This window comes from Muscardinus avellanarius (genome assembly GCF_963383645.1).
Source record: "Muscardinus avellanarius genome assembly, chromosome: 12".
Taxonomy (NCBI): domain Eukaryota; kingdom Metazoa; phylum Chordata; class Mammalia; order Rodentia; family Gliridae; genus Muscardinus; species Muscardinus avellanarius.
This window is the reverse complement of record NC_137798.1, coordinates 69,062,226-69,082,477: the sequence shown is the minus strand read 5'-3', so window position 1 is coordinate 69,082,477 and position 20,252 is coordinate 69,062,226. Positions and strand designations below refer to the sequence as shown.

The window sequence follows — 20,252 nt, the reverse complement described above, 5'->3', positions numbered from 1 at the left end:
TGAACAAAAACAAACAACAAAAAAACCCTAAAAAAGACATTTAAAATTAGGTTACATTGTGATTAACAAATAGTAAAGTCAAGAAATTTTTGATAAATAATAGGTTGGAACTTAAGTCTTGAAAGGCTAAATCATTTAATAAATTTTACTTTATTGAAGTGTGTTCAAAAGTCTCTGACTTTTGACATTTAAATACATGCCCTACTTTTCAAAAATGAGATTAAGGAATTTATTTTCCTTGGCATAATAAGTTCTTAAAACAAAGATCTCAAAAGGCTACTTGAACCCTATAATTCCATCTTGATCCGGTCGCACACATACATGGGGTAATACTCTCAGCACAATCCCCTCTTGATAAGTAGAAGGGATCCGCTGAGATACTCAATGTAGCCGCTGATCCCCTCTTTAGGAAGTTTAGAAAAGCACCAACTTGAAATCAGTGTCCAACTGCATGTGAACAGAGTTCTGGCCTGACTGCTCCAGCGCTGCCGGTGGCACCAGGGCAGGCTCCTCGGTTACAACAGAGAGCCGCCGCAGTGGAGCGGGAGAAAGCTCCTATATACCGAGGTCTGCGGTCTGTGCCCGCGTCTGTACCTCTGCTCATCACCGCCACCCCACACACCCACCGCGGTGACTTTTAAAGAAGCTCATTAACACTGTGCAAAGTTGCATTTTCAGGCTGTTGAAACAAAAGGGGTCAACTCGGTGAACCTCTGTTGCTGCCTTTCTAAGGAACAGCGGCCGGCCGGGGGGTCCTGCTGAAAGGGCCCGGCCCATCCCGGGGGCCTCCAGAGCATTCCCGTCACCTCCCAGCAGCTGAGGGACTTACTCGCAGGCAGAGGTCCTCCCATTGTCTGTGCAAAAGCTCTATCTGTTCCTTCAAAACCATCGCGTCCTCGGAGAGAATGCGCGGTGCTAGGTCGGCCTTCATCCTCTGAAGTTCTTTCAATTTCTGAGTCCAGCTAGCCAAGGCCTTCTCCAGTTCCTGCATTTAAACACAAGAAGTGGGAGAAACACCGTCAACTCCAGCTGCCCTTGTTTCCAAACCTGTGGGCTAATCCTTTGATTAGGCTCTGGGGGGAGGGGAGGCCGGGAAGGGGAGGGACCGGCGGAATGAGAAACAGCCGGCCGGCCAGCCAGCCGGGCACCGCGTCCCACTTGGCCCGCTCAGGGCCACCTTCCTCTCAGAGGCACACTCCCTTCATGTCCCCTTCCTCAGAACTGCGGCTTTTATGCACTTTGCTCCATTTTAAAGTCAAGGAGGCCTTTACCTTTACTGAGAGGACAGTGTATTTGGAGTCTAAAATCAACCTTGTGCACATTTTTTTAATCCAGAAGCTAGGTTGGGGATAAGTCATATACAGTGTGACTTACCTGTAACCACTTTAAAAAATACCTAAGAAATGAGCTGCTGCTACTGTGACCATCCATCCTGTAACTCAGCAGTTTCTGTTCTTAGGAAATTACTTTTGGCTCACCTTCTAAAGGAATGCTTATAAAGGAAGACAAAGGTAAATTGTTTGCTAATAATTGGCAGAGATTAATTGGCAGATAATTTCCTGTCAGTGGAAACTACTATTTTGCGGTGCTGGGGATCAAGTCCAAGGGTGTCCTACACGCTAGGCGAGCACTCTACCACTACTAAATCCTTAAGCTACATCTCTGTCTTAAAATGAAGGGTTTTTTTTTTTTTCAAATTACAAATTTGAATTCTAGGATTTAATCAAGAAAATTACTTCTACCACAGGATAAAAGAGAAAACAGCCCAAATAAGATTCCAGGCACTGTACTTTCAGTACATAGGAGGCAGAGACAGGAGGATCACAGGTTTGAGGCCAGCCTCAGCAACTTAAAGAGACCCTGTTTCAAAACAAAAAATTAAAAGAGTTGGGGGTGTTGCTTGAAGGTAGAATGCACCTGGTTTTAATCAATCCCCAGTCCATAAAAAAAAAAGGCTCCTTTAGGTCTTTATTGTGCTTCTAATTCTTCGGCGCATGGCACATTTTAAGGGCCTCCATTCCTACCTGCCAATTGCAATCTAAAACAAGGCACCCTGTCACAACAAAAATCAGCCTGGAGGGCGGCACAATACAAACGCGTTAACTCTGATTTTCAAAGTTCTAAAAACTACACTGGTATGATTTTATAACTTGACAATAATAAAAATTTATAGTTAATAAAATAGCCTGGAGTATCCTTTTATTTTTCTTGGCACTGGGGATTGAACCCAGAGGCATTCTGCCCCCAAGCTACACTCCTCAGCCCTATTTCTTTGTGAAAAAAAGGTCTTGCTAGATTGAGGAGAGTCTCACTACTTTCTAGAGTCGTCCTGGATAAGGGATATGCAATCTGTAAATGATTTTTTTATATATATGAATTTTTCATATATATTCTAACTGTACTATTATAAAATTTTGCTACATTAAACATCTCTATTCATAAGAACTTGTTGAAAGATTGAGTCCTTGGAGTGATTTTTAACTTTTAAATAATTTTTTAAAAAGTAGTATGGAGCTGGGGATGTTGCTCAGTGTTAGAGCATTTGCCTAGCATGCTCAAGGCCCTGGGTTCAATCACCAGCAGAGGCACACACACAAAAAAATAAAAGGTGCAAAAAAGCAATATAGTCACATGGTTCAAAATTCAGAAGGCATTCCTCCTATCTTATGTATTCTTGCAAAGGTATTATTTGGATACAGGCCAATCTTTAATTATATGCCTATTCATTATTGGTCCTCCTTTTACCCAAATGGTAGTGTAGAGGAATAGGACCTGACAATCCCACCAGTCACTGAGTGTGGGCAAATGCGTCAACACTGTCCTGATAGTGCAGAGAATCCAGCCTGACCTGTGCAGTGTACTGCTGACTGCAGTCAAGCAGCCTGAAGTTTTATATCATGTGATACACACACACACACACACACACACACACACACACACACACATATCATGTGCCATTAGAAATTTACAGGTAATTTTGCAATATAGACCATTTATCTGGTTAAAAAGAGATAAAGAAGCCAGGCGTGGAGGCGCACGCTTGTAATCCCAGCATTCGGGAGGCTGAGACTGGAGGATCGCGGTTTGCGGACAGCCTCAGCTACTTAGCGAGGCCCTCTGCGACTCAGTGAGACCCGGTTTCAAAATAAAGAATAAAAAATAGGGCAGGGGGTGTAGCTCGGAGGTTGAATGCCTCTGGGTTCCATCCCCAGATCCGCCAAAAAAAAAAAAAAAAAAAAAAAGAGAGAGATAAAGAAAACCTCTGACCGTCTCTTTTACGATCCATTAGCTAGGAATCTGAGGTACTGTAAAAACAGAAGCACGGGCTTGAAATGTCTGCAATAGTCAGCTATAATAAACTTTCATGAGACCTCCCACTGCTGTTAGATTCCTTGATTTTTTACTTGATATTTAGGAACGTTTCGAAGCCTTTGACACACACACTGACATGCTGCGTTTTTCTCGATCGCACATTTTGCTGTCTGAGGGTGAGTCCACTGGAGGCCCGTGGGAGGCGCTGGACAGTGCACTCCTGAGAGGCACTGATGAGCAGCGCTCTCACGGTCCCCGCCATCCTGACCGTCCATTCCACTGAAGGGACACCTGTCAAGCCCGTAGCCACACGGTGCGCGTTCACATGTGCGTGTGATGTGAGTGAGTGTTGGAGAGGGAAAGGACAGGGGCCAGGCAGAGATCTTACTCAAAATGCTTGGGGCCACAAGCGTTGCAGATTTCAGATGTTTTTGGGTTTTCAAACATTTGCACAGACTCGACTGGCTGCATATCCATCCCTAATCTGAATCCAAAAATATTCTAGACTTCACCAATATGGCACTCCAAAATCTTCCATTTTGGAGCACTTTGGATATTTGGATCAGGGGTGCTCAACCTGTATGTATATGGTCTATGTATGAATTATTCCATACATCAACTTGGCTATAATGGAAATTCAGGTTTTTTTTTTTTTGAGGGGGGAATACAGTTTTATTATTTTGGGGAGGAAATGGGGAAATGCAGTTTTATGAGGAGGAAAGTGAAGCTAAATTTGTTCAAGTGGCTAGTATATCGCCCCCAAATGAGCCAGGGATGACACACACCGTCCTGGAGAGACCTGAGGTTACTTGGGGCCTTTGTGGAATATGAATTCAGTACTCAGCCTCTTCCTGCTCCCTTCCTTTCCTTTCTCCCTCCTTCCTTCTCCTCCCACTCCCTTCCTCCCTCTCTTCCATTGAGCCCAGAAACTTTCTACCACTGAGCTACATCTTCAGCCCTTTTTTATTTTAAAACAGGGTCTTGCTAAGTAACTGCACTCTGGCCTTGGACCTGGGATCCCCTTGTCTCCGCCTCCTAAGTATTGGGATTATAGACATGCATCACAGCACCCAGTTTCTCTGGTTCTTTCCACTGATAAACAGGATGCTGAGGGTATGGAAGCTTTTGAAAAGGTTCTGCTGGAAAATGAGAAGTGTGATAACTTGGACAAAATGGTTCCTCCAGGGTTTTCATTGCACATTCTGCAGAAGTTTCTAGGCTTTATGGAAGGAATCATCTGTTTATCAACTGAGAAAGTGACTCTAAATTATCTCATTTGTTAATTGATCTTAACCATAACGATGTAGAGACGGTAAAAGCACTGAAAATTAGGGCTAGGTAGCTGGGCATGGTGGCGCATGCTTATAACCCCAGCACTTGCGAGGCTGAGACAGGAGGATCATGGGTTCTCGGCCAGCCTCAGCTACTTAGTGAGGTACTCCACAACGTAGTGAGACCGTGTTTCAAAATAAAGAAAAAAATAGGGCTAGGGGTGTAGCTTGGAGATAGAATGCCCCTTGGTTCCACCCCTAGTACAAAAAAAAAAAAAAAAAAGAGCTAGATAGAAATCTTAATATAGGCATCGACTAACACACGTCATCAGCAAATATACTTAATGGTGAAAAGTTGGCATTGTTTTCTGTAAATGAGGACTGACATGAACAAGCCAGCTATTAATAACTTTACTTAACATTATCCTAAAGGCACTGGCCAGTGGAGAAAGAAAATAAATACAGCATAAGGATTAAAAGATTGAAACAACAAAAATAATTTGTCATTATTTACAGGTGATGATTTTTCTTATAGACAACCAACAGAATATAAAAATTGTTAGAATTAACAAAAGTACTTAGTAATATGTGGAATATAAGATTAATATATGAAAATTGCATTGTTTTTCAAAAATTGCATTTCAACACACCATCAATAATCACTAGGGGCTGGGATGTAGTTTAGTGGTAGAGGGCTTGCCTAGTATATGCAAAGCACTGGATTCCATCTTTAGCAGAGCAAAACAATCTCTCCCCAAAACAAACAAAAAAATCAAAACAAAACCAAACCCCAGAAAATAGAGATAGTATTTTCAATAGTTCCAATAATATACTTCATACCAAGAAGTATATACAATAAAGGACAATATAATACTACATAAATAAAATTATAAAACATTTAAAAAAACCATTAAATAAGCTGGGCGTGGTGGCGCACGCTTGTAATCCCAGCATTCGGGAGGCTGAGACCGGAGGATCGCAGTTTGCGGACAGCCTCAGCTACTTAGTAAGGCCCTCTGCAACTCAGTGAGACCCGGTTTCAAAATAAAGAATGAAAAACAGGGTAGGGGGTGTAGCTCGGAGGTCGAATGCCCCCTGGGTTCCATCCCCAGACCCGCAAAAACCAAAAACCAAAACCAAAAGCAAAACCAAAAACACATTAAATAAAACTGAAAGGAGAAATATGCCATATTTATGAACAGTAACATTCAACTTCAAAAAGATATCAACTTGCCCCAAATTAATCTATAAATTCAATGCAATTCCATTAAAATTTAATGTAATTCCATTAATGTATAAATTCAAAGCAATTTCATTAAAACTCAAATACAGTTTGGCAAGCTACTTCTAATAAGGGCTGGGGTTTAGGGGTGTATCTCAGTGGTAAAGTACTTGTCTAGCATGTACCATGTCCTGGATTGATTCTCAGCATCTCTGCACTCCCACCAAAATTATAAAAGACCTCAATGTGAGAAAACAAGCGTGGGGACATCCCTACCTGCAGTAAAGATTTGCTATAATAAAGCAATCAAGATAGCTTGATAGCTGGGCGTGGTGGCGCACACTTGTCATCCCTGCACTTGAAGTCAGCAGCCTGGCTTAAGAGACCCTGTTTCTAAATAAAAGATATAAAAATAGGTCTGGGAGTGTAGCCCGGAGGTAGAAGAACTTCCAGGAACCCCAGTACCACCACCACCAAAAAAAAAAAAAAAAAAAAAGATAGCTTGATATTAAATAGACCAATGAAACAAGGAGGAGGACTGGGACACAAATCACACATACATTAAACTTGATATATGACACTGGACTTCTATCAACAAGCATCAGGATAACTGGTTACCCATATGAATAAGATTTTTAAAAAGGCTCTTCACTTATAACATGCAAAAATCAATTTCTCAACAAATAAAAACATAAATATAAAAAGCAAAAAGTTTAACATTTCCCAGATTTCCCAAAGGAAAAGAGCAAAAATCATATAGGAATTTTTTTTTTACAAGCGTGCACCACTACACCCGGCCATATAGGAAAAAATTTTTGTGTGTGGTGCTGGGGTGGAACCCAGGGGCCTTTTACCTCCGGGTTACACCCCATAACTATTTTATATTTTATTTGGCAACAGGGTCTCACTAAGTTGCTGAGAGCCTCACTAAGCTGCTGAGGTTGGCTTCGAACCTGCGCCATCCTTCTGTCTCAGCCTCCCGAGTACTGGGATTACAAGTGTGTGCCCCCACACCTGGCTTATGCAGAAAAATATTAATAAACTTATCTACATTAAAATGCCATAAAATCTTTTGTTTAGCCAGTGACACCAAGAAAAAGTACAAAAATAAGCTCTCGAATGGGAGAAGACTTCTGCAGTGCACATACTCAGGACAGGAGGATTTAGAATAAGCAAGTCGCTCATTCAGACCAATAAGGTGAAGTCAGATAGCCCGGCACAAAATAAGCAAGAGGTATGAACAGGCAATTCACAAAAGGGCAAACTCGACAGAGCGATAACTATGAAAATGCACAACCGATTAGTTAACTACAGAAATACAAACTTACTTCTACAAAGGTTAAAAAACATCTGACAATCCCTGGTGACCAAAGCAGAAACTGTGTTGTATTCATGTAATACAGACTACACAGGAGAAGGAAGGAACCACATTTGTTAACACGGGTGACTCAAAACCACAAGGAAAAATTGCATATATGCTATATTAGGATGCTGCTTATACATAGTTTAAAACCAGACAGCAAGTGGGGCGTGGTGGTACAGGCTTGTAATCCCAGTACAGGAGGATCACAGGTTCAAGAACAGCCTCAGCAAGTAGTGCGAGTCTCATCAACCTAAAGAGGCCCTGTTTCAAAATAAAAAATAAAATAGGCCTGGGGGGGTGGTTGGCTTGGAGGAAGAATGCGTCTGGTTCAATCCCCAGCACCATAAAACAAAACAAAACCTAGATAGCAATATTTCTTTATTTCACTGAAAACTATATAACTATGTATTAAAATCATAAAGAAATGCAAAGTTAGGGTTGCGGACATGTTTGGAGAGGGGAAGCACAGAAGAGATTACATGTGCCATCTGAACAAAACAGTTATGTTTTCTTTAGCTATGTGATAGGGTGGCAGTGTGCCACATTATTTGTTATGCTTTTAGCACATTAGAAAATTTCAAAACAAAGAAAAACAAAGTAGGGATAAGGACACTAATTTCTGGCATAGCTTCAAATATAGGACAACTCATTTCTTCCTAATTTTTTTCAATTTGCTCTGTAAAGTCCCTGAAGGAAAAAAAAAAAAAAAAAAAAAGGGACCATTCCAATAAGGTCTCGATATATGTATGTATGTATGTATGTATGTATGTATGTATGTATTTTATTTTATTTTTGCAGGTCTGGGGATGGAACCCAGGGACATTCAACCTCTGAGCTACACCCCCTACCCTATTTTTATATTTTATTCTTTATTTTGAAACAGGGTCTCACTAAGTTGTGGCGGGCCTCACTAAGTAGATGAGGCTGGCTGCAAACTGAGATCCTCCTGTCTCAGCCTCTCAAATGCTGGGATTACAAGCGTGCACCACCAAGCCCGGCTATCTCAATGTCTTTTAAACATCAAACCTGAAGATAAGAAACAGATGCAGGGAGTTCCTGATCTGAGAACTTTATGGTCCAAATTCCTGTCCATGAATTTGTCTTGTTTTTTGCAAAGACTTAAAATATCCAGGAATGTATGCTAAAGTAGTCGATTAAGCAGACTATGGTTTGGAAGGCGTCTTAAAAATGTTATACTTGTACAAAACACTCAACAAACTGTGTTTTTTTTTTTTTTTTTTGTGTGTGTGTGTCTGTGTGTGTGTCTCACTGGGGATTGAACCAGGAGTGTTCTATCTTTGAGCTACATCCCAAGCCCTTTCATTTATTTTGAAACGGTCTCACTAAGCTGCTGAGGCTGGCCTGGATTCTGCAATGTTTCTGTCTGAGCTTCCCAAGTACTGAGATTACAGGAAGGTACTCCCATACTTGGCAGTACTGGGGGTTGAACTCAGGGGCATTCTACCTTTGAGCTACACCCCCAGCCTTTTTTTATTTGTAATTTGGAACCAGGGTCTTGCGAGGTTGCTGAGAATCTTGCTAAATTGTTGAGGCTGGTTTCAAAACTGCGATTTTCCTGTTTCAGCCTCCCAAGTACTGGGATTATATGCATGTGCCACAATGTCTGGCTCTGGCCTTGGTTTTATTTATTTACTTATTTATATAATTTTTGCAGTTCTGGGGATTGAACCCAGGGGCATTCTACCTCTGAGCTATACCTTCAGTCATATTTTTTATTTTTTATTTTGAAACAGGGTCTCACTAAGTTGTGGAGGGCCTAAGTAGCTAAGGCTGGTCTTGAATCTGTGATCCTTCTGTCTCAGCCTCTCAAGTACGGGGATTACAAGCATGCACCGCCGAGTCCGGATCTTTGGCTCTGGTTTTAAAATGAATTCTTCAGCTAGGTGTGGTGGTGCATACCTCTAATCCCAGTACTTAGCTGAGACAGGAGGATCAGGATCAAAAGTGTTTGGCCAGCTGCAGCAATTTAGCAAGACCCTCTGCAACTTAGAACCTGTTTCAAAATAAAAATAAAACAGGCCTGGGGCTGTAGCTCAGAGGTAGAATACCCCTAGGTTCAATCCTAGTACCACCACCACCACCACACACACACAAAAAGAATTCTTCAGTCATACTTTACTGTCATTTAATAAGAGAAAAGCTTTTAAACTATTCTCATGGGCTGGGCATGGTGGCACATGCTTGTAATCCCAGCATTCGGGATGAGGAGACAGGAGGTCATGGAACTGCCTCAGCTACTTAGTGAGGCCCCTCACAACTCAGTGAGACCCTGTTTCAAAAAATATAAAGACTGAAAAATAGGACCCGGGTTGTAGCTTGGAAGTAGAATAACCCTGGGTTCCAACCCCAGTACTGCAATCAATCAATCAATCAATCAATCAATCAATCTTCTCAGAGGCCACGTCTTAGATTGCAGAGGAAGAACAGGAAGAGGACCTAAAGGGGAAAGTCTCTACAATCCTAAGAAATGCATTTTTGCAAAAGTCTTCCTCATCTTCACACAATGATCTGAAAAAGCATCGATTCTAATACTTTAAGTGGCCCGGATGTGATGCAAGACAGAATAATAAAGGCAAGCAGGTGCTTCAAGTGCTCAGAAAACAGCGGAATGAGCATCTTGAGCAGCAGCCTGACTTCAGTACCTTAATCAGCTCTTTTTCTTTGTGGAGGTCCTCATGAAGTTCTGGAAGAGGATCTTTACTTTGTGCTTTTAAAACTTGCAGCCTGCTTTTCAGCTCCTTGATTTTCTTTTCACACTGGTCCCACGTCTGTTTGAAAACAGTATTAAAATTGGTAAGTACTTGGCTCTTAACAATGAACTGTAGAAACAGGATAGCTCATTTAATTCGTGAAGTGTTTCTTTTCTTTTCTTTTCATTTTTTTTTTTTTTTTTTTTTTTTTGCAAATCACACAAAAATGCCTGCATTGAATGGACTGATCTAATGGAGCAGATGGGACATCGCTGTGACTGGATGCTTCCTTGAAGTTTTACCTGTGGTTCATTGTAACCACTGGGTTGGATTTGTTTGGAAAAATCTCTTCCTCCCTCCCGGCCACCCTTACCTACTTAATCTTATTTCTATTTGAGTTTTGGAGAAGTTCTCCAAAAGGCAACTACAAGGAATAGCTTTTAGCATACACAGTCTTAGGCAGATGCTATCAGGAGCACTGTCACAGAAAGCACTTGGCCCTTTCCTCTGCCTTCTTTTCTAAGGTCACCTCTGCTGGCTCTCCGCCCTTCTAATGCTGGGCTGTGGCAATGCTTTCACGGTCCACCTTCCCTCTCCCGTCCTCACCCTGCTCTGACTGCCAGCTTCTGTTGGCAAATATTAACACACGAGAAAACTGAGGTCCTACTGACTCACCCATGGGTGGGAGGTTAGAAGCTTCTGTAAATGCCAACCATCTTTTTTCCTTGGCTCTACTATTACTGAGCAAACAGGCACCCACATTTTCAAGTTCAGGGTACTTACAAATGACTCATTAGAATAAGTTTCTATTTTGGAGGTTATGAACAGTAAAAATACAGTAAAACATCATTCTGTTCCTTAGTACAATGGACACCTACATATGTGTGGGGTGGCCCAAATCTAGGGTAACACCTCATCTAAGGGGAGGCCGCTTGTCTAGCAACATCAACGTTTTGGAACTCAACTAAAAAGAAAGCAAAGAGAGATGTAAACTCTCCATCCTGATTCTCCCATCAAAACTTTATTTTAACTTACTATGATGCTTTGCAAATATGGTGCCGACTCCACTAGTTTTTCTTGGTTAATGAATCACACCGTCTGTACACCATATAAAATTCAGATGCTATATTCACAGGAGAAATGCTTATGCCCTAACTTAGGCCATTCTACTTCTGAGCTACACCCTCAGTCCTTTTTATTTTTTATTGGAAACAAGGTCTTGTTAAATTGCTGAGGTCCTTGCTAAGTTGCTAAGGCTGGTCTCCAACCTGCAAGCCTCCTATCTCAGCCTCCCAAGTACTGTGTGACACCATGCCTGACTGCGTCTTTAGTTTGGAAAGACATCCTGACATACTTGGCTATCTTGTATGGAGCACATAACGGATTAGAGAGGCCGGTGGGTTGTAAGGAGTACATGAGCTCAGAGAAACAAAAAGTAAAAGATAACTTACTATTCAGAAAAGAGAAAGAAAAAAAATCACAAAAACTGCATGAGAAAAATAGCATCATGTCGGGCCATAGGTTCGAAACAGCTCAGGGTCCTTGAGAAAAACTTGGTATTTTGGCAAAATAAAACAATAATTATTTTCTTACTAAAGACTCAAAATGAGACATTTTGAAGCTGGGTGGTGGCACGTACCTATAATTGTAGCTACTTGGGAGGCTGAGGCATAAGGATCTCCAGTTTGAGACCAGCCCGGGCAATTCAGCAAGACCCTCCCTCAAAATAAAATAATAAAGGCTGAGAATGCGGCTCAGTGATACAGGGTTTACGTAGCAGGCACAAGGCCCTGGGTTTAACCACCAGGACTGAAGATAAAAAATAAACCAAAGAAATATATATGTTATATAAAATAATTCTTAAATGCACAGTCATCAATTATCTGGGAAATTCACTTATGTGGAAAAGTGAATTTTCTGATAACAGAAAAGCGCCGCCTCCCTGTCACTGCGCTTACTTTCACACCCCGGGGCAGACCATTACGTGGATGTTAACTCTGTGTATGGAACTTCCACTGAACATGATTAAGTCTTATGTTTCATAAAAGTAAGTATCTTTTGTGGGGGAATTGAACCCAGAGGTATTTACCCCTGAGCTATACCCCCAGCCCTTTTTCATTTTTTATTTTGAAACAAGATCACACTAAGTTACTAAGTCTGGCCTTAAATCCACAATCTTCCTGGTCTTAGCTTTCCAAGTACTCAGATTTCAGGGGTGTACCACCACTTCCAGTTAAGAGTAAATATTTTAATAGTACTTCAAGTATTTATATATTTAACACTGCACTTTTTCAATGCTAGGGTGTTATTTTTTTATTATTAAGTAATTGGTATGACTCATGGATTAGTTGGGACCTGAGTTTCATGGGAAAATTCCCAACACTGGATTTTTTAGAATCCAATTTTCACATGGTAAAATCAAAATCCTATGTATTAAATTTGAATGTCCCAAATGGAACACCACTGGTGGCCTACCTCCACGGTGCCCCGGAGCCCTCCGACTGTCTCCCCCAGCTGCAGCTCCACACTCGTCCAGTGGCTCTGCAGCTCCCTGGCCCTCTTGTCCAGCGACTCTTTGATTTCCAGGTTAGGTGTGCTCAGCAACTTCTCCTTAGCTTCCAAGGTGAGTGCATAGGTGGTTCGCCATCTCTGAAAATGGATTTCCTTATTCTAAAAAGAAAAAAGAGTGATTGGTTCCAGTCTCTGAAATAATAAAAATGTGACTATATGTACTTGTGTGTATCTCCTTCAAGGATTTTCTTTTTGTATGTGGTTCCAGGGACTGAACCCAGGGGTATTCATTAATCTCTGGGCTACACCCTCAGCCTTCTATTTTATTTTTTAATTTGAGACAGGCTCTCTCTAGGCTGCTGAGAATCTTGCTATTTGCTGAGGCTATTCTCAAACCTGCGGTCCTCTTTTTTCAGCCTCCCAAGTACTGGGATTTCAGATATGTGCCACTATATCCTGCTTCTTTCAGAGTTTAAAAAATATTAGATACAAATTGGACAAATCTGGCCAGAATGTTCTCTCTCTCACACACATTTACATCAAAAGCTAATGTTTTACTTATCCCACTACCAAATAAAATGTTCTTAAAATAATTTATAAGGGTTAGTAAGAGATAAGATTCTTGGTGTAATGGTTTAAAACTTGGAGAAATTAAAACATAGGTTTCATAGAATAAAAGTCTACAAGATAAATGGATCTAAGGTATTAAGTAAATAATTAGAGCATTATTATATCCGAAATTATCATTTATACTGATTATTACCATAGTAACCTAGAAGGGTAGAATATACCTATCATGCTAAACAATATTAAAAAGGAGAAAAATACAAAGATAAAATACAAAAATAGACTTTCAAGCTTATGGGCACAGATACATATAAATATGTATATAAATATAAGCATTAAGTCAGGCATGGTGGCGCATGCCTGTAATCCCAGTACTTGAGAAGCTGAGACAGGAGAATCATAGGTTCAGGGCCAGCCTAAGTTGCTGAGGGTGGTATTGGGGTGGAACCCAGAGTCTTTCTACCTCCGGGCTATACTCCCAGACCTATTTTATATTTTATTTGGAAATAGGATCTCACTAAGTTGCTGAGAGCCTCAGTAAGTAGCTGAGGCTGGCTTCGAACCTGTGTGATCCTCCTGTCTCAGCCTCCCAAGCGCGGGGATTACAAGCGTGCGCCACCACGCCCGGCTCAGAAGGAATCTTCTTCCAGTCCACACTGTATAACCACACTTTAGGACGGTGACTAGCACAAAGCAGCTCCAGTAAATACCTGATGGCTGGGCCAGTGAAGGAGGACAGCGTGGGACTCCAGGAGGGTAGTGTTTCATTGAGCTGTATCCCTCAAGTGAAGAAGGGCTCTACAGTTCAGTGGCACATGCCCAACCAACCCTATCCTCACTAAGCAACCTTCTGCTGGAAAAATGAGTTGCATGAATGGATATGCAGGAGGCCTGCTGTAAATAACTACGCTGGTGGTCGCTTTCTACATCAGCCAGTGCCTAAGAGTTGTGGCAGTATCAACTTGTCACCCCAAACTTCCCCCTTCTCCCCACCTATCTTCATTGCAAGCTTCCTCTAGCGTCTACTTCTAGATGAATGGGTAAGATGGAGTTTCTGATCCCATAAGGCTAGGGATCGGGCTGTGGGGCATGGTGACTGTGCCTCGCTGGCTTCCCGTTGCACAGAGCACATGTGGACCATGATGTCACAGAAGACATAAAACCCGGGTGGATGAGCACCTTGCACATTAATGACGTCCTGTGGCTCTCACGCTGCTGCGGTGCGAGCATTACCTTCAGCTCCTGGATCAGACTTCTGATCTGGGAGAGGCTGTGGCGCTCCTGGCTCTGTGCTGCAGAGAGCAGGTGCCTGGTGCCGGCGAGGAAGCGGAGCAAGTCCTCCAGGGAGGAGGTGAAGTACTGCCACAGCCGCACCAGCCCGTCCACATCGCGCTTCCTCCACCGGACGCCCCGGGCAGCACTGTGCCAGTGGTCTATCAGCTTTGAGAATTCCAAAACAAATTCTGGTCTGGAGAACACAGAGATTCCCAACATGAACATATAGAAAAACAAAAACAATCAGTGAGTAATAGGCACTCAGATTTGTTATTTCTTTCTTTCTTTTTTGTAGTACTAGGGATTGAATTCAGGAATATACTTCTAAGTTCCATCTCTAACCAGTTAAAAAATTTTATTAGGCCAGGCGTGGTGGCGCATGCTTGTAATCCCAGCATTTGAGAGGCTGAAACAGGAGGAATGTAGTTTGCAACCAGCCTCAGCTCCTTAGTGAGGCCCTTTGCAACCTAGTGAGATCCTGTTTTAAAATAATAGGGCTGGGGATATAGCTCAGAGGTAAATGACTCTGGGTTCCATCTCCAGGACTGCCAAGATAAATTTTTCAAAAAATTTGTTTTGTTTTGAAACAGTGTTGCTAGGTTGCTGAGAGTCTGGCTTCTGGCTATGTTGTTGAGGCTGTCTTTGAACCTTTGATCCTCCTGTCTCAGCCTCCCAAGTACCGGGACTACAACTATGCACCACCATGCCCTGCTTAATATGTACCTGCTTAATATGAAAAAACAACTTCTAGAAATCAGAGCAGTATTCAACTTAAACCTAAGGAGAAGCGTGGGGGAGGGGCAGGCATTCAGCAGAAGGTAATTTGCACATAACCGGTATTTTGCCAGCATGCCTGACAACTATCCCTTAAACAAACTGGTGTGTGTGTGTGCGTGCATGCGTGCATGTGTGTGTGTGTGTATGTGTGTGTGTGTGTGTTACTAGGGACTGAACCCAAGGGCATTCTACCTCTGAGTAATACCCCCCAGCCCTATTTTTCGTCTTTATTTTGAAACAGGGTCTCACTAAGTTACAGGGGGCCTCACTAAGTAGCTGAGGCTGGCTGGGAACCTGCAATGCTCCTGTCTCGACCTTCCAAGTACTGGGGTTGCAAGCATGCGCCAGCTACAAACTAAAGTGGTTTTAACATACATTCTATTAAATGACACCTGGAAATCTAGAAATTAGTTCAAAAGGAAACATGAACAGGGAGGTACCCTGTACTGCTGCTAGTTACTAGAGGCATACTTTACACTGTTTTATCGGTAAAGAACACACTTTACTGTGACTACTCGGCTAGTTCTTTTCCAGATAAGTATCTTTCATATGAGGAATAAGGCCTTTTATTTATAATGCGAAAGTCAGGCTTCATCATACTGATCAAATTAAAGCTAGCTTATTATCCTGAAGCTGGCCTGGATTTATCACTCTAGAGCTAGAGAGAGATGGCCTGTAAGCTTCTTAGCTATGCTTAAAGAAGACTCAAAGGTGCATCATGTATGGGTGGTGAGGGGAAGGAAAAGCAGTGCCTACCAGGAGATTTCAAAAAGTATCTGACCAGCATTCGGGAGGCTGAGACTGGAGGATTATAGTTTGCAGACAGCCTCAGCCTCAGCTACTTAGTGAGGCCCTCTGCAACTTAGTGAGACCCTGTTTCAAAATAAAGAATAAGAAATAGGGCTGGGGGTGTAGCTCAGAGGTAGAATGCCCTGGGTTTCATCCTCAGACCTGCCCCCCCCCAAAAAAAAAGTATTTGAGTAGTTTGATTGCCTCTGGGCTGTTCCCCTGAGAGCCAGCTCCCAGCACATAGCCTGCCGAGGAAGCCCTTCCTTTACAGCTAGAACACAGCTTCTGGTGGAAGAGAAGCACTTTATTTTTTAATCCATTAGCTGTCTCAAAGGACAGCTAACTAATAAACCTAGATCATATGACAGGACCACCTTGAGATGCTAGCTGTCTGTCCATGTGTAGTATCAATTTACTCAAGCAAATAAGCAGGAAAAGTTGGCATCTTTCCACCCCTTCCTTGAATCATTTGGAAAACGGGGGGTTGGGGGGGAATGGAGCCAGAGTTTGACCCAAGTGCTTTTGACCGTGAGTTTTCACACACTTCAGTAGCATTTCAGATTCTCCCTTAATCTGACAAACCAGAAGTAATAGTCTTAGCACAGAGGAATAGATGGGAGTGAAATCGTGAAGTTTTCATTTACGCTTTTGTGATGATTTCTTTACCACTTACTCAAAGAACTGTGGAGTGGGGCTCAGGTGCTCTGAGGCGGCAGCTCAGCCTCTCTGGCCTTAGCTCCTCCCCGCTCTGTGAAATGATGGTATGGACTAAGTGACGGACAGAGTCTCTCGGTGCTACCCTGCGGGATTTTATGTATGTGCCTTGTGACACACACATAGGCCTGGCAAAGTAACTTAAGTGAGCACCTGCTTTGGTCTGTGCAGAACACACCATGAATGTCTTTTTAAAGATGGGCTGTGTCTGCTGTGAGGAAGGCCGGTGCTGGGGCCTCCAAGGCCAGGATCAGAGCCAGCTGAGGGGTTAGGCCAGTGTCGGGGCCAGGAGACCAGAATCGGGGCCTCCCACGAGGCAAGGCCGCTGCTTGAGCCAGCGAGGTCTGGATCAGTCCACCGGGTACCAGGCCACAACTGGGGCCGTCAAGAGTGGGATCGGTATTTGCAACGTGGCATGCATAGAGAAATATTGCAGAAAATTAAAACCAGATGCTTCCCCTAATCAGCAATAACTAGGAGAAAATGGGCAACAGAAAGTGGTCGAGCTATAGAAAGGGCCCTATAGTGAAGCAATTAAGGTGACCAATCAGAGGGTATGGAATAGGGGAGGATGGAGCCTCTTTAAAAAGCAGGAGGTACATAAACATATGTATCAAAGTTAATCACCAAACAAGCATGGAATTGAGGGAGGGGAAGGGAATGGGATGGGGACTGGATGAGGGCTAATTGGATGATGTGTGCTTGTATATCCTCTCAAGTGTTGTATTCCAATGTGATGTATGATTACACTGCACCAATAAAAATAAATTATAAAAAAAAAGATGGGCTGTGGTAAAGAGTGCACATTTTGATCATGAAAATTTTTGTTTCTTTGAAGCTTTAGTGGGAGGTACAGCAATAGTGTGATGTTCTCACAAATATCATGACATAGTTAAACAAATATTTTTCTATCCGGAATCATTTTTGTAAAATTCATGATAATAAGTGTGATCTCTATCTTAGAAAAGATACAAATTAAACTGATTTTTTAAATAACAACACCTCATGAGGGCGAGGGAGAAACATACTACAGAAGATCATTCCAGATAAAAACCTGATTATACTTGGGAAGCAGGTATTTTCAAATGCTTTTGTATTGCCAGTCCTATCCACCTACCAAAAAGTGCTACTGGTGTCTTTATGGCCACACAGCAAGACCCTGTCCTAAGTACAGTAGAAGGCTGGCTCCATGGTGGTCTGTCCGCTCACCTGGCTGCAGGGCACCGATGTGGTCATGACCCATGTGTTGGCAGTTAGAAGGAATAAGTTCTAGTGTTCTCCAGCAAAGTGGGTGATTACAGCTCCCAATAATCTGCTATAGATTTTGTGAAGAACTAGAAGAGAGGAGCTTGAGGGCTTCAAATATGAACAAAGGACTAGGAGATGGAAAGGCTAATCGCTCTGACTTGATCAGTACACATTGTATATATGTGTCGAAATAGCACGCTATTAATCTAGAGTACTGACTTTAACTCTCTTAGAAAGATACTGAGGAGTGTGGCATATAATCTACACAATGAAATTCTACTCAGCCATAAAGAAAAATGAAATTATGTTATGTGTAGGAAAACAGATGGAACCAGAGAGTATCACGCTGAGTGGGACCAGCCTCAGAAAGTCAAGGATGGCATGAGCCCTCTCACATGTGGAAGCCAGAGAAAAAACAGGAAAGCGAAGGACTTCAGATAAATGAGGAGCCCAGTAGAATAGTGGAAGGGAACTGAGGGACAGGCGAAAGGAAAAAGGGAGAACTGCCAAGGAAACAATTCAAGTGATGCTATGTCCTACATGAAGGCATCCCTACGGATCTCATGAATACGCATGGGGTGGGGGTGGGGACCGGAGGGACACACACCACGTGTTGTGGTTCATGTTAGTGTCACTCTGAACCTCACTATGACACATAATTACAATGAACCCAAAAAGCAGATTTTTAAAAAGCAAAAATTTACATGTGAAGAAGGCTTGTCCTGGCCAACTGCATTAGTTCCATAAGCCCCAGACAGCTTACCTCTTTTCTATTTCTGTTGAGTCCAGGAGTTGTAAGGACTGGGTGACATAAGAATCAGCAATTGCCTGATTTATAGAAACTTCAGCTTCTAACATCTGTATGAGTCAAAGTAGAAAATATCAGCTAGAATTCAGTTTTATGGGCCCAGAACTTATATTTCTTATTAAAATCTCAGCTCTTACAGGATATAAAGAATTATTTGGAAGTTATTTGAGCTCAACTGCAAAAAATGCTCAAGTATCACCTCAACGTCACCTCTGATCATAATCTGTAGAGCAAACAGGTCTCACAGTAACGAGGACTAACTGCCCATTCCCACCATGTGACCCAACTATAACAACACAGACCGAAACCAGGTACAGTGGAGAGAATGAATCAGGCACAGACTTTGCAGGGTCCACCTATAGCACCAGAAGGATTTTATCTTATTTATTTATTTGTATATTTATTTTGGTAGTACTGGAGATTGAACCCAGAGGCATTCTACCTCTAAGCTACACACCCAGTTTTATTTTTTTCCTCTTCACTGTGAAACAGGGTCTCACTAAGTTGTGGAGGGCCTCACTAAGTAGCTGAGGCTCGTGGTGAACCTATGATCCCCATCTCAGCCTCCCAAGTGCTGGGATTACAAGCGTGTGCCACTATGTTTGGCCACCAGGAGGATATTAAATACACATCTGCACAGGCCTAGGGGAAAATCGCCTCTGAAATCCTATATGCTGCGGTTATCACTGTTCCAGGTGCTCCAGAGAATTTAACAGTGAAAATGCAAAGGCGACTGAAGAACTTTAGCATGCACTTAGTAGAATCGTACATTTACACTCTGCAGCAGCAAAACTGTGCTGGAAGTTTCCATGTACTGCAGAAAATTTAGGAGTTCTGTCACTAATAGAACAAAATGAGCCAGGCATGGTGGCGCACGCTTGTAATCCCAGCATTTGGGAGGCTGAGACCGGAGGATCGTAGTTCGCGGACAGCCTCAGCTACTTAGTGAGGCCCTCCGCAACTCAGTGAGACCCTGTTTCAAAATAAAATAATAAAAAATAGGACAGGGGGTGTAGCTCAGAGGTCAAATGTCCCTGGGTTCTATCCCCAGACCTGAAAAAAAAAAAAGAACAAAATGTTCACATTTATGAAATGTGCAAAAAAGTTTTTTACAAATGATCTTCTGATTAGTGAATGTGGCTACAGACACAATTCTGTAATGAGTAGTGAGACATGGATAGACACTTCCTATTTTGTGGGGGTATTTTTCCCTGCTGTGGTGCTGGGGGTGGAACCCAGAGGCTTTCTACCTTCAGGCTACACTCCCAGACCTATTTTATACTTATTTGGAAGCAGGATCTCACTAGGTTGCTGAGAGCCTCACTAAGTAGCTGAGGCTGGCTTTGAACCTGTGCAATCCTCCTGTCTCAGCCTCCCAAGCGCTGGTATTACAAGCGTGCGCCACCACACCCGGCTTGAACCAAGGGGGTATTCTACCTCCAAGCTATACTCCCAAATTTTTTTTTTTTTTGTAGTACTAGGAATGGAACCCAAGGAGCTATATCTCCACTCCTATTTTTTATTCTTTATATTTGTTTTTTTTTTTGTTGTTTTTTTTTTTTTTTTTTGGTGGTACTGGGGTTCCTGGAAGCCCTTCTACCTCCGGGCTACACTCCCAGACCTATTTTTACATTTTTTTATTTGGAAACAGGGTCTCCTAAGCCAGCGCGCGCGGCTGGCTTCG

At 42.4% G+C, this 20,252-nt stretch overlaps 1 protein-coding gene across 1 annotated transcript in view; it reads right to left on the bottom strand.

Moving 5' to 3' along the window:
• Window positions 1-20,252, bottom strand: part of LOC308271520 (nesprin-2-like) — a gene marked incomplete at its 3' end in the record, with an annotated part of 253,796 nt that overhangs the window by 53,981 nt on the left and 179,563 nt on the right. The window contains exons 74-78 of the mRNA XM_080707904.1: window positions 18,524-18,618; window positions 14,191-14,425; window positions 12,355-12,549; window positions 9,832-9,957; window positions 830-985 (exon numbers count right to left, since the gene is read on the bottom strand). Of these exons, the coding sequence (XP_080564030.1) occupies window positions 830-985; window positions 9,832-9,957; window positions 12,355-12,549; window positions 14,191-14,425; window positions 18,524-18,618 (807 nt within the window). The remainder of the gene's footprint in view (window positions 1-829; window positions 986-9,831; window positions 9,958-12,354; window positions 12,550-14,190; window positions 14,426-18,523; window positions 18,619-20,252) is intronic.